This window comes from Canis lupus, chromosome 6 (assembly GCF_003254725.2).
Source record: "Canis lupus dingo isolate Sandy chromosome 6, ASM325472v2, whole genome shotgun sequence".
NCBI lineage: Eukaryota > Metazoa > Chordata > Mammalia > Carnivora > Canidae > Canis > Canis lupus.
Window position 1 is genome coordinate 27,794,592 of NC_064248.1, and position 17,282 is coordinate 27,811,873.

The window sequence follows — 17,282 nt, forward strand, 5'->3', positions numbered from 1 at the left end:
GAAGGCGGCGCTAAACCGCTGAACCACCGGGGCTGCCCACATTTTTAAAATAAAATGTATCACATATACAAAGGAGAATATTTCACAGTTATAAATGCATTAAGACTATTTAACAGTTTAAAAGAAAACAATCAAATATAACTATTAATTCCCATATATAACTACCAACCGGCCTTCTAATACATTTTACTTCTGAAAATCAAAGAAAGCCATCAGACACCTGGGCAAAGTTGGGGAGACCAGAATGTTCTCAAAGAATGAGCTAGCAGAACCTTCCAGCCCGGAATGCTGGCGCATGTGAGCCGGAAAGGATCTAAGGGAACTCAGAGTCCTAGAACAGCTGAAAGATGTCACTCTGTGTGCCAACTCCAGTCAGCTGACAGTGGTCACCTGGGTGTGGCTTCAACAGAACTCAGTGGGAGAGAGCCCCGCGACGCTTTGTGGATGACTGGTATGGACATGGGAGTGGGGGGCAGGCAGGGGCCCATATGTGACACCCCTAGGGCTCCACCCCTTCATGTTCCATACATGAAAACCCAGATGCAGGGAGGTGGACTAAGAGCTCCGGGGCACACGGTGGGCTGGCAGCCAAGTTCAGCAGGCACCCCCACTCTAAGCCAGGCGTCCACACCTGCTTATGTTTGGCCCATGGGCTTAGAAGAATTTTACATAATCAGATATATTTTTTTGAAATATGAAAATAAGCGTTTTTTTGGTGATGTGTTTTTTTAATATATATTTTTTATTGAATAAAATAATTGAAAAAATTATTCAAAATATTCAATATTCAATAAAATTATTGAATAAAATAATTGAAAAAATTATTTAAAAATTGAATATTTTAATATATATTTTATTTTATAATATAATATACTATATTTAAAATATGAATATTTTAATATATTTTAATATATATATTTTTATCGAAGTTCAATTTGCCAACATATTAGTGTAACACCCAGTGCTCATCTCGTCAAGCGTTCCCCTCAGTGCCCATCGCCCAGTCACCCCATCCCCCTGCCCACCTCCCCTTCCACTACCCCTTGTTCGTTTCCCAGAATTAGGAGTCTCTCATGAGAAAAATTAGAGAGGGTGACAAAACATGAGAAAAATAAGCGTTTCTTATGACTCAGGAAGCTTTTATGAAATTCAAGTTTCGGTATCTATAAAGTAAATTTTTACGAGAATGCAAGCATACCCACTCACACGGGTGTCATGTACACTCTCCTACACTAGCAGGAGAGAAGAGCTGCAACAGAGACTGTACGGCTCAGAACGTCTGAAACGTTTACTAGTTGGTCTTTCGTAGAAAAAGTCTGCTCACTTCTGCTTTTTGCCGGTGTTTCTCAAACTTTAACCTACATACCAACCACCTGGGCGGGCAGGTGGGTGATAAAATTCAGGTCCTATTTTAGCTGATCTACGGTGCAGCCTGAGTCTCCATTTCTGAAAGTCAGGTGTTGCTGATGCTACGGGTCCACAGGCCATACTCCAAGCAGTAAGGATCTACTCCACTGGTTCTCAAACTGTGTACCCTTTGCCGAACCACTAGCAATCCGGAGAAACTGGGAAATCTATTAGAAATGCAACCACTCAGATCCTACCCAGACCTACTGGCTCTTCTTTCAACCTGCCTCCCACGTGATTCCGACGTGTGTTCAAGCGTGAGCATCAGCTGCTTTCCACTGTACTGCCCCATGTGCAGGTTCATACTCTGGGAGACATGAGCCTAAGTTCAAACCCAGTGTCAGAAGGAGCATACTTTGACAAACACTGAAAATGCACGAGTTTCCTTAAACATTCCACCTGTGACCCAGCTGAGATGAAAGGGGCAATACTGTCATGGAAGAGTTTCATATGCGTGAAAATGTGTGATTTTAATTCAGAGAAACTTCCAATAAGAATATATATCTGCCAACATAACTAAGAGACAATTATTATTAGCACAGTGTTAAAATAATAATGGTACAGCTAAGAATACAAAGACAGAAAGTAAAAACCAGCCCGGGGGGGGGGGGGGGCATGATCCTTAACCATCCTTAACAGCCAACTGTACCTAAGGAGTTTACAGAATCCATCTTTATATGGTCTCCTATTTGGGGGCAGCTTTAGAAACTAACTTGCGGGCACCTGGGTGACTCAGTTAAATGTCCGACTCTTGATTTCGGCTCAGGTCATGGTCTCAGGGTCATGAGATCGAGCCCTGTGTCAGGCTCCACACTCGGCAAGGAGTCTGAGTTTCTCACTCTCCTTCTCCCTTTGCCCCTCCCTCCCACATGCACGCACGTGCATGCTCTCTCTCTAAAATAAATAAATCTTAAATTTTAAAAAAAGAAAGACAAGAAGAAAAAACACTAACTTCTACTGTTATCTTTAAACTTTTCAAAGTTGGCCAGCCAGGGATAGACTCATTAAAGGATCCACGACATGCATACTGGAACATTCAGTGCAGCATGGATCATAATAGCAAAGACCAGGGGACTACCCTGCGAAGTCAGCAACGGGAGATGGGTTACTTTAACTATGGCACATCCGTGCACTGGACAAGCATGCTTCATGACAACAGATGAAGCAGATCTGAACGCATGAAGGGAGAGGTCATCTGTCAAGTACAAAAAGGGTACAGAAAGAACACTATGCATGCATGACTCTATCCAAATACATTAAAAATATTTTTAAAAAATTTTTATGGGCTACATTCATAATTTTTTTTCTGAAAAGATACACAAAACGGCCACCTTGGAGGAAAGGGACAGACGGAAGGGGAAGACAATATATTTTTCATTTTATGACTTTGTTTGGTTTCATTTATTTTTTTTTTTACATTGAATGATAAATATTTGCTGAACACCTACTGTGTGCTGTTTTAGGCTGAGGGCACAGCTGTGAACAGAGAAGACAAAATCCCTGCCTTCCTGGAGCCAACCTTCTAGTGGAGAGAGAGAGAGATGGTAAATAAGTAAATTTTAGAGAGTGCTTGGCACTGGCCAAATCCACAGCTTGTGACCAGTCGGCAACAGATCAGGGGGCTGACACCATCATGTAGCTTGACTATGGTAGCAGAAGAGCGGAGTGGAGTTCAGCTGGCATGCTTCTCGTACCACGATTTTCTCCTCGAGGGACACAAGAGACCTACCTGACATCCTGGCACAAATTTCTTACCTTATCGCAAACCTAGGAACCACTGGTTCCTGAACTAGCTACTTCTGAGGATCCCTTGAGCTGGAAGCTACTAAGTGCTATGAATAAAGTAAAGCAGGAGAGCTGGGGAGCAGGGGCGGGTGGCAATTTTTCAAAAAGAGTTGTAGGCAAAAGCCTGGTTGAACAGTGACCTTTTAAAAATATTCAGGTGCGAAAACAAAACAGAAACCAACAAGAGGGTAGGGGCCCAGGGGCCAGATCCAGCTTCACTCACCAGAAATGGCGTGCAGACCCAGGTGAAGGTCCCCACGGCGGCCAGGTAGGCCGATTTCTTCAGCACCTTGAGCTCCTCCTGCCTGATGGCCAGGACTTTGTCTTTGAAGGCCAGTTCCCAGGCGTACAGCTTTAGCACTTTGATCCCGTTGAGAATCTCATTCATCAGCTTGATCCGGTTGTCTTTGCTCTTCATGTGCGCCACCTTCAGAGATGAGAACAGTCAAGGCCACAGCTGGAGAGACCCACTTCCAGGCCCAGCAGCAGGCCGTCAGCAGCATCCCCAACCATGAGAGCTGGGCCTTCCCAAGGCTGGGAAAGCCGATCCTGCGATCCCTATGAACGCCCACCCCTGGCCTGCCCTTGACCCTGAGAGCACAAAGGACTCTTTTACCCAGAGGAAAAAGCCTGCTTTGGAGCATGTTAAATTGGATGCGAGACACCTATTACATTTAGACTTGAGAAGCAGAGACGAGAACCCCATAGGCATCCAGGGAAGGAGGGCAGGGGCCCCGTCCCACCGATCCAAACACAGGAGAGAGACTGATACAGGGGTTTTGTGTTGTTTTGGGTTTTTTTTTTTTCCCTCTGTTTCCTTTGTCTCTTTACTGAGCCATATGCTGTGACATGTTGCTAACAAGAACCCTGTCACTGAGTACTGTCTGTGGTCATTCCTGGCTCATGGATGAGGATGATTTTTAAGTCATGTGAGGTCAAAGTCAGGGACTGAAGCTGTTTCAAAAGCAGGTCACTCAGGGAAGCCGGCATAGCACTGGAAGAAAGGTGACAGTGCCCCTTCCTTGCCTAACCTCCTCCCACCTGCACCTGCTGTGGCCTCATTCCAACAGGCCCACGTCCTGGACTCCTCTCTCCTCCTGCATCATCTGTGCGGTCAAGCGCTCTCATGTGCAATTTTGCAGGCACATCGTAAACAGCCATCAACTGGGGAGCAGAGAAATAAACTCTGGCCTCTCTCGGTTACGGACTATTTGGCGCTACTTCAAGAGAATGAGGTCAGATTATACGACATGCCACAGAAAGATCCCTGAGAGGTGGTGTCAAATGATAAGACCAGGCTGCCAAACAGGCCCATGTGTATAAAAACTTACGTGGTGGTGATGCCACACGACACACACACATAGGCCCACCAAGCCCACCTGTATAATCAGATCTCTCTATAAATACACGTAAAGTTCTAGACGGATTTGCTTCAGCGTGCTCACTGGGATTGAGAGGACAGGGAAGGGGACATCCCCTTTTAAATTATATACTATTCTATCAACTGAATATTTTTTTTTTATAATGGGAAGGCATGTGCTCTGTTACATGGATATTTAAAAACTTAGAAAGTATAAAACATTTCTGAAAATAGTTGAACGCTCTGCCTAGCATAAGGTAGTGGGGGACAAAGGAAAAAAGCCGGGGGTAATTTTTACTCAACTTTTGAAAATGCACAGAAAATGCATAAATGACTGAATTCTGTGGGAAATATGGAATTTCCCAGAGACTCACAGATGTGATTTTGGTCAATGGTCTATGAGGTCTGTTTCAGGAGCTCTCAACCTTGGCTGTCCATCGTAATCATCCAGGAAGCTTTAAAAACTGATGCCCAGGGCATGCCTGGGTGGGTCAGTGGTTGAGCATCTCCCTTTGGTTCAGGTAGTGATCCCGGGGTCCTGGGATCAAGTCCCATGTCAGATTCCCTGCAGGGAGCCTGCTTCTCCTTCTGCCTGTGTCTCTGCCTCTCTCTGTGTGTCTCTCATGAATAAATAAATAAAATCTTAAAAAAAAAAAACAAAAACTGATGCCCAGAGCCCACCCAGACAATGCAAACCAGAATTCCAGAAATGGAGCCCAGGTATCAGCATTTGTGAATGCTCCTCAGGGGATTCCAACAGGCACGCAGGGCTGAGAACCCCAAGGGCCTACATAGAAAGAACTCGCTAAAATCCCAGTGTTGAAAGAGAGCCCAGCTTGGAGCCCTATGGAGACAGACTCCCTACCTGGTAGGTCTTAGTCTTCATGGCCATCACGGCATTGAGCGGAACCATGAGGATCATCACAGCCACCCCAGCCAGGACAGACGGGCCCAGGTTCTAAGGAAGGAAGAGAACAGAAGCCTTCAACATGGGGCTTCCCTGGCTGAGCACCCACTATGCCAACCCCACAGACCTGGCCGAGCGCATTCAGGGCACCTGCATAACTGTGACCCAGCAATGGGGCTGTTCAGAATTTTTGGATCTATTCCTGAACATCTCCTGGGATCCCACGACCCCTTTAAGAACACACATGTCCGGTATCTGAAACCCCAGGGGACAGGTGAGTTTCACATATCAGAACGTTAGAAAGGTGGGGTGCCTGGGGGGCTCAGTTGATTGAGCCTCTGACTCTGGATTTTGGTTCAGGCCGTGATCTCAGGGTCCCAGGATGGAGCCCCGTGTCAGGCTGCTCATCAGGGCGGTCTGCTTCTCCCTTTCCCTCTGCCCCTCCCCTGGGTCGTGAACTTACTCTCTCTGAAATAAATAAATAAATCTTGAAAAAAAAAAAAACTTTAGAAAAATAATAAGGTGTTGAATAGAAATTAGCTAACACAGCCAGCCTAATGGTTGATCTTGTTTAAAGGTCTGCTTACAAATTTGGCCCTTGGCTGGCAGCTGGGAGCCTGGATTTGGGGAGGGCTCCCACCATTCTCAGAACTGGCAAGAGTGGCTCAGTGGGCCTCAACTCTTTGTACAAACAACATGGTTTATGCTGAACCCCTCTTTGTCTCCTGGGAGTCTGCAAGTTTGGTATGTGCCAAGCAGAGGCAACCTATAGACAAAAACCCTGGGCACTGGCTCTCTACCAAGCTTCCCTGCCTGACAGCATTTCACACGTTGTCAGAACTTGTTGCTAGGGAATGAAGTGCATCCTGCGTGGGTCACCTGGGAGAGGACTCTTGAAATCTGTACCTACTTCCCTCTGATTCCTCCCCCCGCGTCTTTACCCTCTGCTATTCCTGCTGTAGTAAATTAGAGCTATGAGTCCTCCTCGCAACTCATCCACCTGGCGTGGTCTTGGGGACCTGCTGACACAGGTGTGTCCGTATACTGCATGACAGGCCCACTGGGGTCCTAGCACAGCACTCTATAATCAAACGTATTGCTTTCTCAGCAGCAAAATAGGAACATTTGCACTGAGACAATCATCAAGATCATAAATACTTCATATCAGTTCAGGTCAGGTTATGGCACCAAAGGAGCCAAGGAAACTTTCAGAGCTCTTGGATTTGAGGATTTGCAGACAAGAGGTCGTAAACTTGTTCTATCATCCCAGTTGCAGATGAGGAAAATACCCCCGAGAGAGATGAAGAGGCCAAGATAAGATACAATCTCTCCATCTTTTAATTTCGACACCTAAAAAGAGACAGGTTGAGAAACTGGCCCAGTATGCATGCACTCAGCAGGTACACGCAGACGGAACTAGAGGGTAATGTGATCTTTTTTTTTGCCCTTAAGCATTCAGAAAACCAGGAGCATCACTCTCTTCCAAGTAATCACCCATGGGGGTACCAGTCCTAGTCTCCCAAACAATGCTGTTGCTCCTAACGGTTTCTGTGAAGTATCTCTTCCCAAGGTGATTAATCCACCTCTGAGAATGCAGGTGATTTCTACCAACAACCTAAAGCATTCAGAATGAACTTGGATTACAAAAAGTAATTAAAAGATACCAAACATGAGTAAAAAACACCATGCACCTGCGCTGACTCCTCCCTTCATCCTGATATCCCTATGACGAGAGATACCATTGTCATCACCAATTTACAGAAGAGGACAGACATGCTGAGGCTTAGCGACATTAAGTAAAACGGTCACAAACCTAATAATGGAAGAGGCAAGAAGTGAACCCAGGCAGTCTGATTCCTGAGCCCAGAACCACCATCACTATCCTATACTGTGTTTTTGACAGTCAGAGAAATCCTATCTCTATCCAAACCAGTGGTTCTTAACCAAGGAAGAATTGCCCCCAGGGAGTATCTGGCAATGTCTGGAGACATATGGGTACACCTGGGGTTGGAGGCTGGGGACTGTGTTATTGGTGTCAGTGTGAATAGGCCAGGGGCACAGGACAGCCCCCCAACAACAGAAAATTATCTGGCTCCAAATGTCAGTAATACATTCAGCAACCCTCATCTAAAACAAAACAATTTCCTTAATGGTTCATAAATCAACCCTGAAGGCCAATTCTAAAAGAAGTGTTCCAAAAATATTTCACCTGTGGCTGAAATTTCTGGAGAAGTGGGTACCCCAAGATGTCAGCCCAAAAAGACATTTAGATTCTGGTATTTATTTCTGTTTCATTGCTAGAAACAATTTATAATCATTCATCTTCTGCTATATAAACTGACAAAAAAATGTAAACTACAGTCAAATCAACAGATGATTTCCTGTGCACCTATTAGGCACCAGGCCCTGCTGGGACTACACTCAAGGAAAATAAAAAATAAGGCAAAAACAAGACACTGAGGAGCACCTGGGTGGCTGAGTTGGTTAAGCATCTGCCTTCAGTTCAGGTTATGATCTCAGGGACCTGGGATTGAGACCCACGTTGGGATCCCTGCTCAGCGGGGAGCCCGCTTCTCCCTCTGCCCCCCACCACCTCGTGTTCTCTCTCTGTCTCTCTGAAATATATAAATAAAATCTTAAAAAAAAAAAAAAAAAAAAGACACTGAGCCCATGAGTAACAGATACACTTACCAGAAGAGGAGGGGCTGCTACACCAATCAGCAAAAAAAAAAAACTATTCCAGAAGGTAACATTAGAGGAGCTTCTGCACTAAACTACTGGGATTTAAAAAGGAAGAAACCCATCTAATCAAGAGGGAAAAGGAATTAGCAAAGGTGGCAGTCATCACAGCCTTGAAAGATGAGTAGGACGCCACCCTTACGGAAGAAGGAGGGAAAGGAACTCCTGGCAGAAGGAAAGGCCCATGCAAAGGCTCAGAGGTGACGAAGGATAAGGCACGTGTAAGGCCAATAGCACCTCATCAACTTTTCATTTTGGGAACTGCCCCCCCTCTCCTGTGGGCATGTGACCCGGGCTGGCCAATGAGGGAACTCTGCCTCCTGTACCACAATGATTGGCTCAGGGGTATGACTAGGACTGTGCCTGGTCCATCAAAGCTCTCCAGGGGGCTCTGGCTGAGGAAATGAGGACTGCAATATTTTCTTTTCTCTCAGCAAAGATGATAAAAGCCCAAAGGTATGGAAGCCACTGAAGGAAATCACAGAGAATGAAGTCAACTCAGAGGCAAATAGGGCCAAGAAATGATGGAGTGAGCCTGAGTCCTTCCAGCACTGAGTGAACACCTGGATCCACCCATGCCTGAAGCCATACCCTGTGCTCTGCAGTTACACACACTCACAAAATTCCCTGTACTTGCTTAGACTATTTTAAACTGGATTTCTATCCCTTGTCACTCAGAGAAATCTTGACCAAAGCAGTTCGGGACTGGTGAGTACAGGAGTTTGGTTAGTGTTTGGGAAGACACAGTGGGAGAAATGTGGTGCATAATGTTCTAAGGTTGTGAATTACATACACTGTCAGAAAAAGGACAAATGCAAACAAGTATTGTGCCACCAAAAAGAGCATAGATCCAAACACTGAGGAAAGGGATAAAATACCCAGGACTTATCCAACAGGCCAGGAGAGAAAATGTGAACAACGTCAAGAAAAGGCCCCAGTGAATTACAGAGGTTCTTATCACCAACACCCACCCCCTCACCCCCACCGCCCACAGGGGTGGTCCCTCCCTCCACACAACAGGGACGACGTCAAACACACACCAGCCACAGGAGGTAGAGAGCAAGGATGACTTGCAGAGGAGCTGACCAGATCATGTTAATGTACGTGGCCAGGTCCATGAACCGCTGGGCGTCCACAGACATGAGGTTTACAATCTCCCCGACGGTGGAGGATTTTCTGGCTGAGTTGGTGATCACCAATGCCTGCAGGACAACGGAGAGGGAGAGAGGGTGAGTGTGGCAGGCGAGAGTCCAGGCCCTTCCCCGGGCCCCCTTGGAGGAGGACGACAGCTCAGAGCAGAAGGCCCACTTCTCTCTTCTCCTCCCTTGCCGCCTTATCTGCGTTCCCAGCTCGTCTGTCTCATTGTGAAGGCCCAGCTCTTATCAGCAACACTCGCTGCCTTGTCCTGACTCCTGAAACAGGGAAGGGACCCCCCAAGGCCCCTCCAGCAGGGCCTCACACACTTTAGGTTGTATACATGTCACCAGGGAAATCTGTTATGGTTTCAGACCTGGTAGGACTGGGGTGGGGCCTAGGACAATGCATTTCTAACAAGCTTCCATGTGACACAGATGCTGCTGGTCTGCAGATCACGCTCAAGGACTGAGGTCAAGGTCGGCGTGTCTCAACCTTGCCATTACTGACATGTGAAGCTGGGTATTTCTTTGTGGTACTGGCCGGTGCATTATAGGGTGTTCACCAGCATCCCCGGCCTCTACCCACTACATGCCCCCACCTCCAGCGAGGACAGCCAAAAATTATCTCCAGACTCTTTTCAAACATTCCCTGGAAGGACAAAATTGTTCTGGTTCTCAAACATGGTTTCACACTCTTAATTGGGGAGTTTAAGATACTAGTGCCCAGATCTCCCCCTCGGAGACCCTGATTTTGTTCATCTGCGGTGCAGCCTGGACAGGGGAGCCGTGAAGTTCTCCGGGTGAAGTCTAAGGACAGACGGGGCTGAGCACCAACCAAATGGCCCCCTCTCCTGACCATCACTAGGTAGTCTCTTCCCATGGGCTCAAGCAGCATCTGTCCCAGAAGCTAAGAAACTGAAGGAAGCGAGAAATTCCTCTTAAACTGGATAAGCATGAATGCTTGCTAGGTACTCCACTATTCCGGGAAAGGACCACCGGCTCAGCTCAAGTGGGGGGTTGGAACAAGCTCCAACAGAGCATCAATGGCAGAGTGAGGATCCGAACCTGGATTTTCCCAAGTCAAGTACCACCTATGAAATCCCATCCGTGGCGGACGCAGGCCTCAAGGAGATGCTACGCACCCACCCACCCTGGACATTGGCTCTGCTGCAGTGTGATGCCTGCTGGCCGATCCTAGCCATCTGTGGTCATGTGGGCCACCCTCCTGCTACTGCTCCAGAAGCAAGGCTTGGAATCCTCACGGCAGCTCCCACGGTGCCCCGGCCCGGTCCCCACAGATCCTGAGGCTACGGCAGGTGACGTCCGGCCTCACCCACCTTCCGGTACACGGCCCCGATGACGGCTGTCTTGATCCTCATGCCGCTGACGAAGCAGATGTGGAAGTACTGGTGCAGCACGAGGGTCTGCAGGCAGGCGCAGATGAAGAGCAGCGCAGTGTACAGGTAGCCCTGCCAGTCCGGGGCCTTCTTGTCGTTCACGAAGTTGATGAGCAACCTATGAAGGAGCAAGGACAGAATGACGGGACACTGACACACGCGCCATGGGGAAGGTCCTTCCACTTGGGCATTTCGACCTCCTCGGAGCCGGGAGGGGCGGGTGCTACTCCTTCCAGCTCATATGGGAAAACAAAGCCACAGTGGGGATGTGACCACGCAGAGCGCCCAAGCCTTGGGCTTCTCGTACCGACTGCTCTGTTCCATCACCGGACAGTCACCCAGAGGTGAGAATACTCTCACCCAACCTGAGAATATGAGAGGCAGGGGGAGGAAGGCAAAGAAAAGGAACATGGGGCCCCAAAGAGACAAAAAGAGAGAGGTAAAGAGAGAGAGGAGGGAGGGGGCTCCTTTGTGAGATTCTGTGTTCAGGCTGCAGGCGGATGGATGCACTCTACCTCGTGGGTTTGTTTGTTTGTAAGATTATTCATGAGAGACACAGAGAGAGAGGCAGAGACACAGGCAGAGGGAGAAGCAGGCTCTATGCAGGAAGCCCGATGTGGGACTCGATCCCAGGGCACTGGGATCATGACCTAAGCCATGGGAAGACACTCAACCACTGAGCTACCCAGGTGTCTCTCTGGCTCATGTTCTTATTCTTGGTTTCCCTAGACAATCCTCTCCCTTCCCTCCTGTGGCTTCAGGGAAGGTGGTTTCTACTATAACCAAAGTTATAATAGAACTGAACCCAAATAAACCTGAGTTCAGATGGCTATCAATGCGAAGCATTAATCAAAGCAGGGGGGACAGAGAGGCTGGCTTGAAGCCCCTGGGGGACATGCCCTGGGACCCCAAGGCAGTGGTCGGGAATGCTGCTGGTGGAAGGAGGTGGAAGGTCAGGGACACAAAGACATGCTCAGATGAGAGGGAAGGGGTCTTACTTTAAGATCTCTGGGCCAGCAAACATCATCAGGTCATGGAGGGCCTTGAATAAGAAGCTCATGAGGAAGTAGGGCCCGAAGGTCTTGTATAACACCTTGAATAGAGACGGCTCGCGCTCCTTCTGTGGGGTCTTAACAATCAACACCTCAGCCTCCTCGTTCACGTCCACCTGGGAGCCCCCTTTTGGCTTGGCAGGATCCTTGGAGGAGTATGTGATCTTCCTCTGCTGTCTGGAACACAAGGAGTGTGGAGTGGTTGTGGGGTCTTCTGGAGACTTGTCTGGCCAGCCAGGGGGGCAGGGAAGAGGGCCAGAGCAGTCCACCCCTTGCGGAGGCCCAGCCAAAGGAAACCAGTCACTGCAGAGGAGCAGCTGAGCCCACTGCTTAGGAGCACAGCCTCAGGGCGCTGGCTAGGTGAGCAGATTCCCCAACTGTTCTATAGGCCCAGGTTATTATCTGCTAAAACAGAGATACACCTAAGACCCACCTCACCAGGTTGCTCTGAAAATCCAATGTGTTAATACACATGAAGGGCACTGAAAAGGGCCAGCCCCGCAGTGACCTACAGATACAACGCAATCTCTTCTCAGAATCCTAGCAGACTTGTTTCTATAGGAAATGACAAGCTGATTCTAAAATTCATGCAGAAACTCAAGAGACCCAGGATAGCCAAAACTATTTTTAAGGAAAAAAAAAAAAAATCAAACATGGAGAATGCACACTTTTCTGTTTCTTTTTTTTTTTAAGGTTTTATTTATTTATTCATGAGAGAGGGAGAGGCAGCGACATATGCAGAGGGAGAAGCAGGCTCCATGCAGGGAGCCCAATGCAGAACTCAATCCCAGGACACTGGGATCATGACCTGAGCTGAAGGCAGACACTCAACCACTGAGCCACTCAGGCGCCCCCAATTTCAAACTTTATTGTAACTGTAATCAGGATAGGCATAAGGAGAAGGAAGGATTCACACACACGCACACTCACATACACGCACATAATCAATGGAACCAGAAATAAACCTGATTTCTGACAAGGGTGTCAAGATCGTTCAATGGGAAAGAATAACCTTTTCAACAAATGGTGCTGAGAAGCCACCCAGCCACATGCAAAAGAATGAAGCTGGGTCCCATTTCACACCATATACAGAAATTAACTCGAGATGGGTCAAGACCTAAACACAGAATTACAATTATAAAATTCTTAGAAGGAAACAAGTGAGGGGCACCTGGGTGGCTCAGTGAGTTAAGCATCCAACTCTTGATGTCAACTCAGTTCATAATCTTGGGGTCATGAGATCAGACTCTGAGTCAGGCTCCGTGCTCAGTAGGAAGTCTGCTTAAGATTCATCCTCTCCCTCTGCCCTTCCCTCCCCGCTCGCAGGTGCACTCTCTCTCAAATAAATAAATAAAATCATCAGGAAAAAAAAAAAAAAAGAAAACGTGAAAATCTTCATGACCTTGCATTTGGAATGGATTCTGAAATAGGCCACCAAAAAGCACAAGCAGTGGAAGAAAAGATGAGACCAACTGGACTATGTCAAAAAAAAAAAAAAAAAAAGTCACGTTTCAAAAGGCACAATCAGGAAAGTGAAAAAGACAAACCACAGAATGAGAGAAAATATTTGCAAATTAAATACCTGATAAGGAACTTGTAACCAGAGTCTATCAAGAACTCTCATCACACAATAAGGAAAAAAAACAACAACCCCATTAAAAGGGGGCAAAAAAGATATGCAAAGGGCCACAAAATGTTGCCTGACACCGTTAGCTATCAGAGAAACACAAACCAAAACCACAATATTACTTCAACACCCACAAGGTGTACCATCCAAAAGTCAGGTAGTAACAAATGTCTACAAGGATGTGAGAAACCGGAGCCCACAAAAGGCCCCTGCACAGTGCCCTCCTGCTTGGAAGAGGACAGAAATGATGGAGGGCGCGCCATTTCCAAGATTAGGTCACAGACAACGGGGCGGCTTCTGTCTCACCTTCTCTTTGGATCATTCACTCTGGGCAAAGCCAAGTGCCAAGTGGGGAGGACACTGGAGGAGCCCCCCATGGGGAGATGTTGCCAAGAGCCAGCCCGGACTAGCCAGCCATGTGCAACCTGAGAGCGGAGCCTGCAGCCCCAGTCGAGCCTTCAGATGATGCAGCCCCAGCTGTCAAGCTGAGAGCAAGCTCACAAAGTCACTGAGCCAGAACCTCCGCACCCCCGCCTCCGCTAGGCTGGATCCCTGACCCAGAAAAATTATGAGAGATAGCATATGTTCGTTGTCCTTTTCGGCTGCTAGGTTGGGGTAATATGTTACACAACAACAGACATACCCCTCCTAGCTCTTGTCTCCCAAATTAAAATCAAGTGAACATCTTCTAATGGCCCCACGTGGGCTCCACCACTCAAATACATGCTTCATCCTCACCTAACCCAACCTCTGCAATTTATAGAATCCTTCCATGGCACGAGTATATTGAACAGCACTCAATTTCAGAAGACTCTCCCCTGTTAGGTCGATGCCACACAATTGACTATTTAAAACACCTGATACTTTGCCTTGGCTCACTCCCCACCCCAGGAGAGGACCAGAACCATGGGAGTCTCCATTCCCTGGGGTCAATCAGGGGTCTGTCCTACCTGCCCCTCCCAGGATATGTGTGGGCATCCCTCCACTCTAGGTCCACAGCTTCTGTCCCATGCAAACGACCACCGCAGGGGCCTCCTTCCTGCTCCCTCATTTCCTCCCACTCTTGTTCCCTGACAGCCAAGTCCTTCAGGGCAGCCAATGAGACCTTCCTAAAAACATACCATCCCCCTACTTCAACTCCCCTGACAGCCTCCCCCCTGCATCCAGAATAAAATCTAAACTTCGTGGGAAGTTGTGTGACTTTCTACGGCTGCTGTAACAGATTACCACAGACTGAATGGCTTAAAGCAACACAAATTTATTGTCTCATAATTCTTGGGATCAGAAATCTAAGGGTCAAGGCTACATTCCTTTTCATGTGTTTCCTAGTCTTTTCCTACGTCTAGAGGCTTCCTAACATTTCTAGGCTTGTGGCCCCTTCCTCCAATTAAAAGCCAGCTGCAGAGCACCTCTCTCCCTCTCTCTTTCTTTCTCTTTCTCTCTCTCTCTCTGACCTCCTGTCCCCTTTTACAAGGGCCTCGTGATCGTATCAGGCCAAGTCCCTGTGCCATGTACGGTTCTGGGGATCAGGGCGTGGACATCTTTGTGAGGGCATTATCCCACCAACCACACTGTCAATGTCACCATGCAAGGTCTTCCCTTTTCCCTTTACTGACCTGCCCCGAAGCTGGGCTGCTGGCGGGGATTTTTAGTATCATTCCTCCTAGCACACGCAGCCTTCCTTGGCAAGAAAGAAAGAGGGCAGGCAGAGAGGAAGGGAGTGGCTCAACCCTGCCTGTTCATTTTCTTTACCACTTCCTAAGCCAGCCCTGGCCCTGGGCCTGCATGGGCTGCGGGTGACCCAGGGCTGTTGCCAGGGACCAAGAAAGAGGTGCCAAAGGGTCAGGGGGAAGGTCTCGGGCAGACAGAGAGGAGGAAAACACAGGTCTGGGTGGACAAGGTCAAGAGTAGTGGGAAGGATCAGCTAAGGCCAAGTAGAGAAGGAGAACTATCCCAGGAACCGGAGGCCTACAAAGGAGGGAAGTGTTCCAGGAGGGGAGAGGAAGCAAGCAGGGCATGTGCAAGCTTCGGCAAGGAGGGGAAAGGTCTGAGTCAGGAGAAAATTGTCCAGAGCATGGGAACAGAAAGCATGGGACGCTGAAGGCTGGGAAAATGTCACTGTGGGCAGAGATGTCCATCGGTCACTTTTCCACTAACTAAAGACGTGTCTTGGACCAAACTCTGGACAGAGCCCCCACCATCATAGAACCCCAGGAGAGGAAAGGATTAGCAGGCGTGACTTCACTTCAGAGACTGTGTTACTGGTGCTATCATGGGGGCTTCCAGGAGGAGGTGACATCGGAGCAAAACTATGTAGGATGCGAGATTCAGGAGAAGGAAAAGGGTGCTCCGGGCAGGGGGAGCAGGGAGCCAGGCCTGGAGTGAAGGATTTGAAATGAGGTTTGGCAGCCTTTCCACAAACAGGTAGAGTGCCTCAGGGGAACCTGAACAGGACTGGGAGCCACTATAGGAGGCCTGAACCAACCAAACAGCAATGAGGCGCCACGAGGATGCTGTCATTTGGCTTGAAGGTGTTAGGAGAGGTAAATCTCAAACTTGAAAAAAATCTTAGCTCGCCTGAAATTTCTACATTTCTGGATGTACTCTGAGCATCACAGTCTGTGACCTGAAGTGAATATCCAAGGGCAGACGTGACTTACAACTGCAGAGAATGTATTGTACAAACTTGATGCACATTTTCACTCTTCTCAGAGCTAAGGATATACAAACAACAGTCGAACCCTAATCCTAACTGTAAATGTGTTGCTTACAAATGCAAATGACTCAAGATCTTTCCCCCACCATCTTACCCTTTTCTCAAAAAAAAAAATTTTTTTTCAGTGCTTTCTGTTCCTCAAAAACAGAGGTTCCCAAAAGGGGCCGTGCTTTGCAAATTCCACATTCTCTGACTGTCAAAGATTGAGCTAGATACCAGACCTCCTGGAACCTACAAAACTTTAAATCCCCCCGCCCCCAAAAGAAGACCCCAACAGGAATTTGTGTAGGTTGAAAAGCCTGCCTGAAATGACTAGGTCTGGAATCTAACTCTGTTTTCGGACATAAACCCATAGTGTGTATTTTTTGGTTCTTGCAAGTTTAAATACACCTCGAACTTTTTCAGGAATGCAACTATTGCCGAAATGAAAGGAAGACTGTGTTTTGTTCAGAACAATGCCAAGCACTGGCCACCAACTCTGCAAAACCTCTTCGGTGAGGGTGACTGATGTGGTTCTGGAGATCTGCAGGGATTTGCAGCTGTCACAAGGGATCCTCCACTTTAGGACAAGCAAGGACTCTCCATTCTGCTCTTTCCAGCGCACGCCTGAGCATTTACTCACTGAAATACATGCTGTCTTATTACAAATCCCTTGTTTCAGTTTTCCTTTAAAGTCTAGAGAGAGCATTTTGTTAATTTTTAAAATTTTAGATATGTGGGTGGGCTTTTTAAAGATTTTTATTTGAGAGAGAGAGAGAGAGCATGAGCGTGGGGAGGGGCAGAGGGAGACGCAGGCTCCCTGCTGAGTAGGGAGCCCAGGACTTGATCCCAGAACCCTGAGATCATGACCTGAGCCAAAAGCAGATGCTTAACTGACTGAGCCACCCACATGTCCCGGGTGGGCTATTTTTATTGATAGATTACCTTAAAGTAACTGTACTGATGTTGGAAAATCTCTGTATTCAAGGCAAGGAGTCTGGAAGGTTCAGAACCACTGTTCAATGCACACATACTGGTGCTTTGTTTTTTTGTTATTTTCCGTTTGCATTCCTTTACAAAATAGAGACAATTAAGCAAATATAGTCATCCTGTCTTTAAACAGGCTTTGTGCTTTTTTTTTTACATATAGCTTTACTGAGACATTTCCTAAGTATGA

At 47.5% G+C, this 17,282-nt stretch overlaps 1 protein-coding gene and 1 long non-coding RNA gene across 2 annotated transcripts in view; one reads left to right on the plus strand and one right to left on the minus strand.

The window, feature by feature from the left end:
* ABCC1 (ATP binding cassette subfamily C member 1) overlaps positions 1 to 17,282 on the minus strand; it is a 135,472-nt gene that overhangs the window by 54,671 nt on the left and 63,519 nt on the right. The window contains exons 8-12 of the mRNA XM_035717481.2: positions 11,730 to 11,960; positions 10,672 to 10,849; positions 9,239 to 9,400; positions 5,418 to 5,510; positions 3,416 to 3,619 (exon numbers count right to left, since the gene is read on the minus strand). Coding sequence (XP_035573374.1) covers positions 3,416 to 3,619; positions 5,418 to 5,510; positions 9,239 to 9,400; positions 10,672 to 10,849; positions 11,730 to 11,960 — 868 coding nt within the window. The remainder of the gene's footprint in view (positions 1 to 3,415; positions 3,620 to 5,417; positions 5,511 to 9,238; positions 9,401 to 10,671; positions 10,850 to 11,729; positions 11,961 to 17,282) is intronic.
* Positions 288 to 16,774, plus strand: LOC118354965 (uncharacterized). The gene is made up of 2 exons (XR_004816474.2): positions 288 to 451; positions 16,532 to 16,774. It is a non-coding gene; the product is annotated as an uncharacterized LOC118354965 (long non-coding RNA).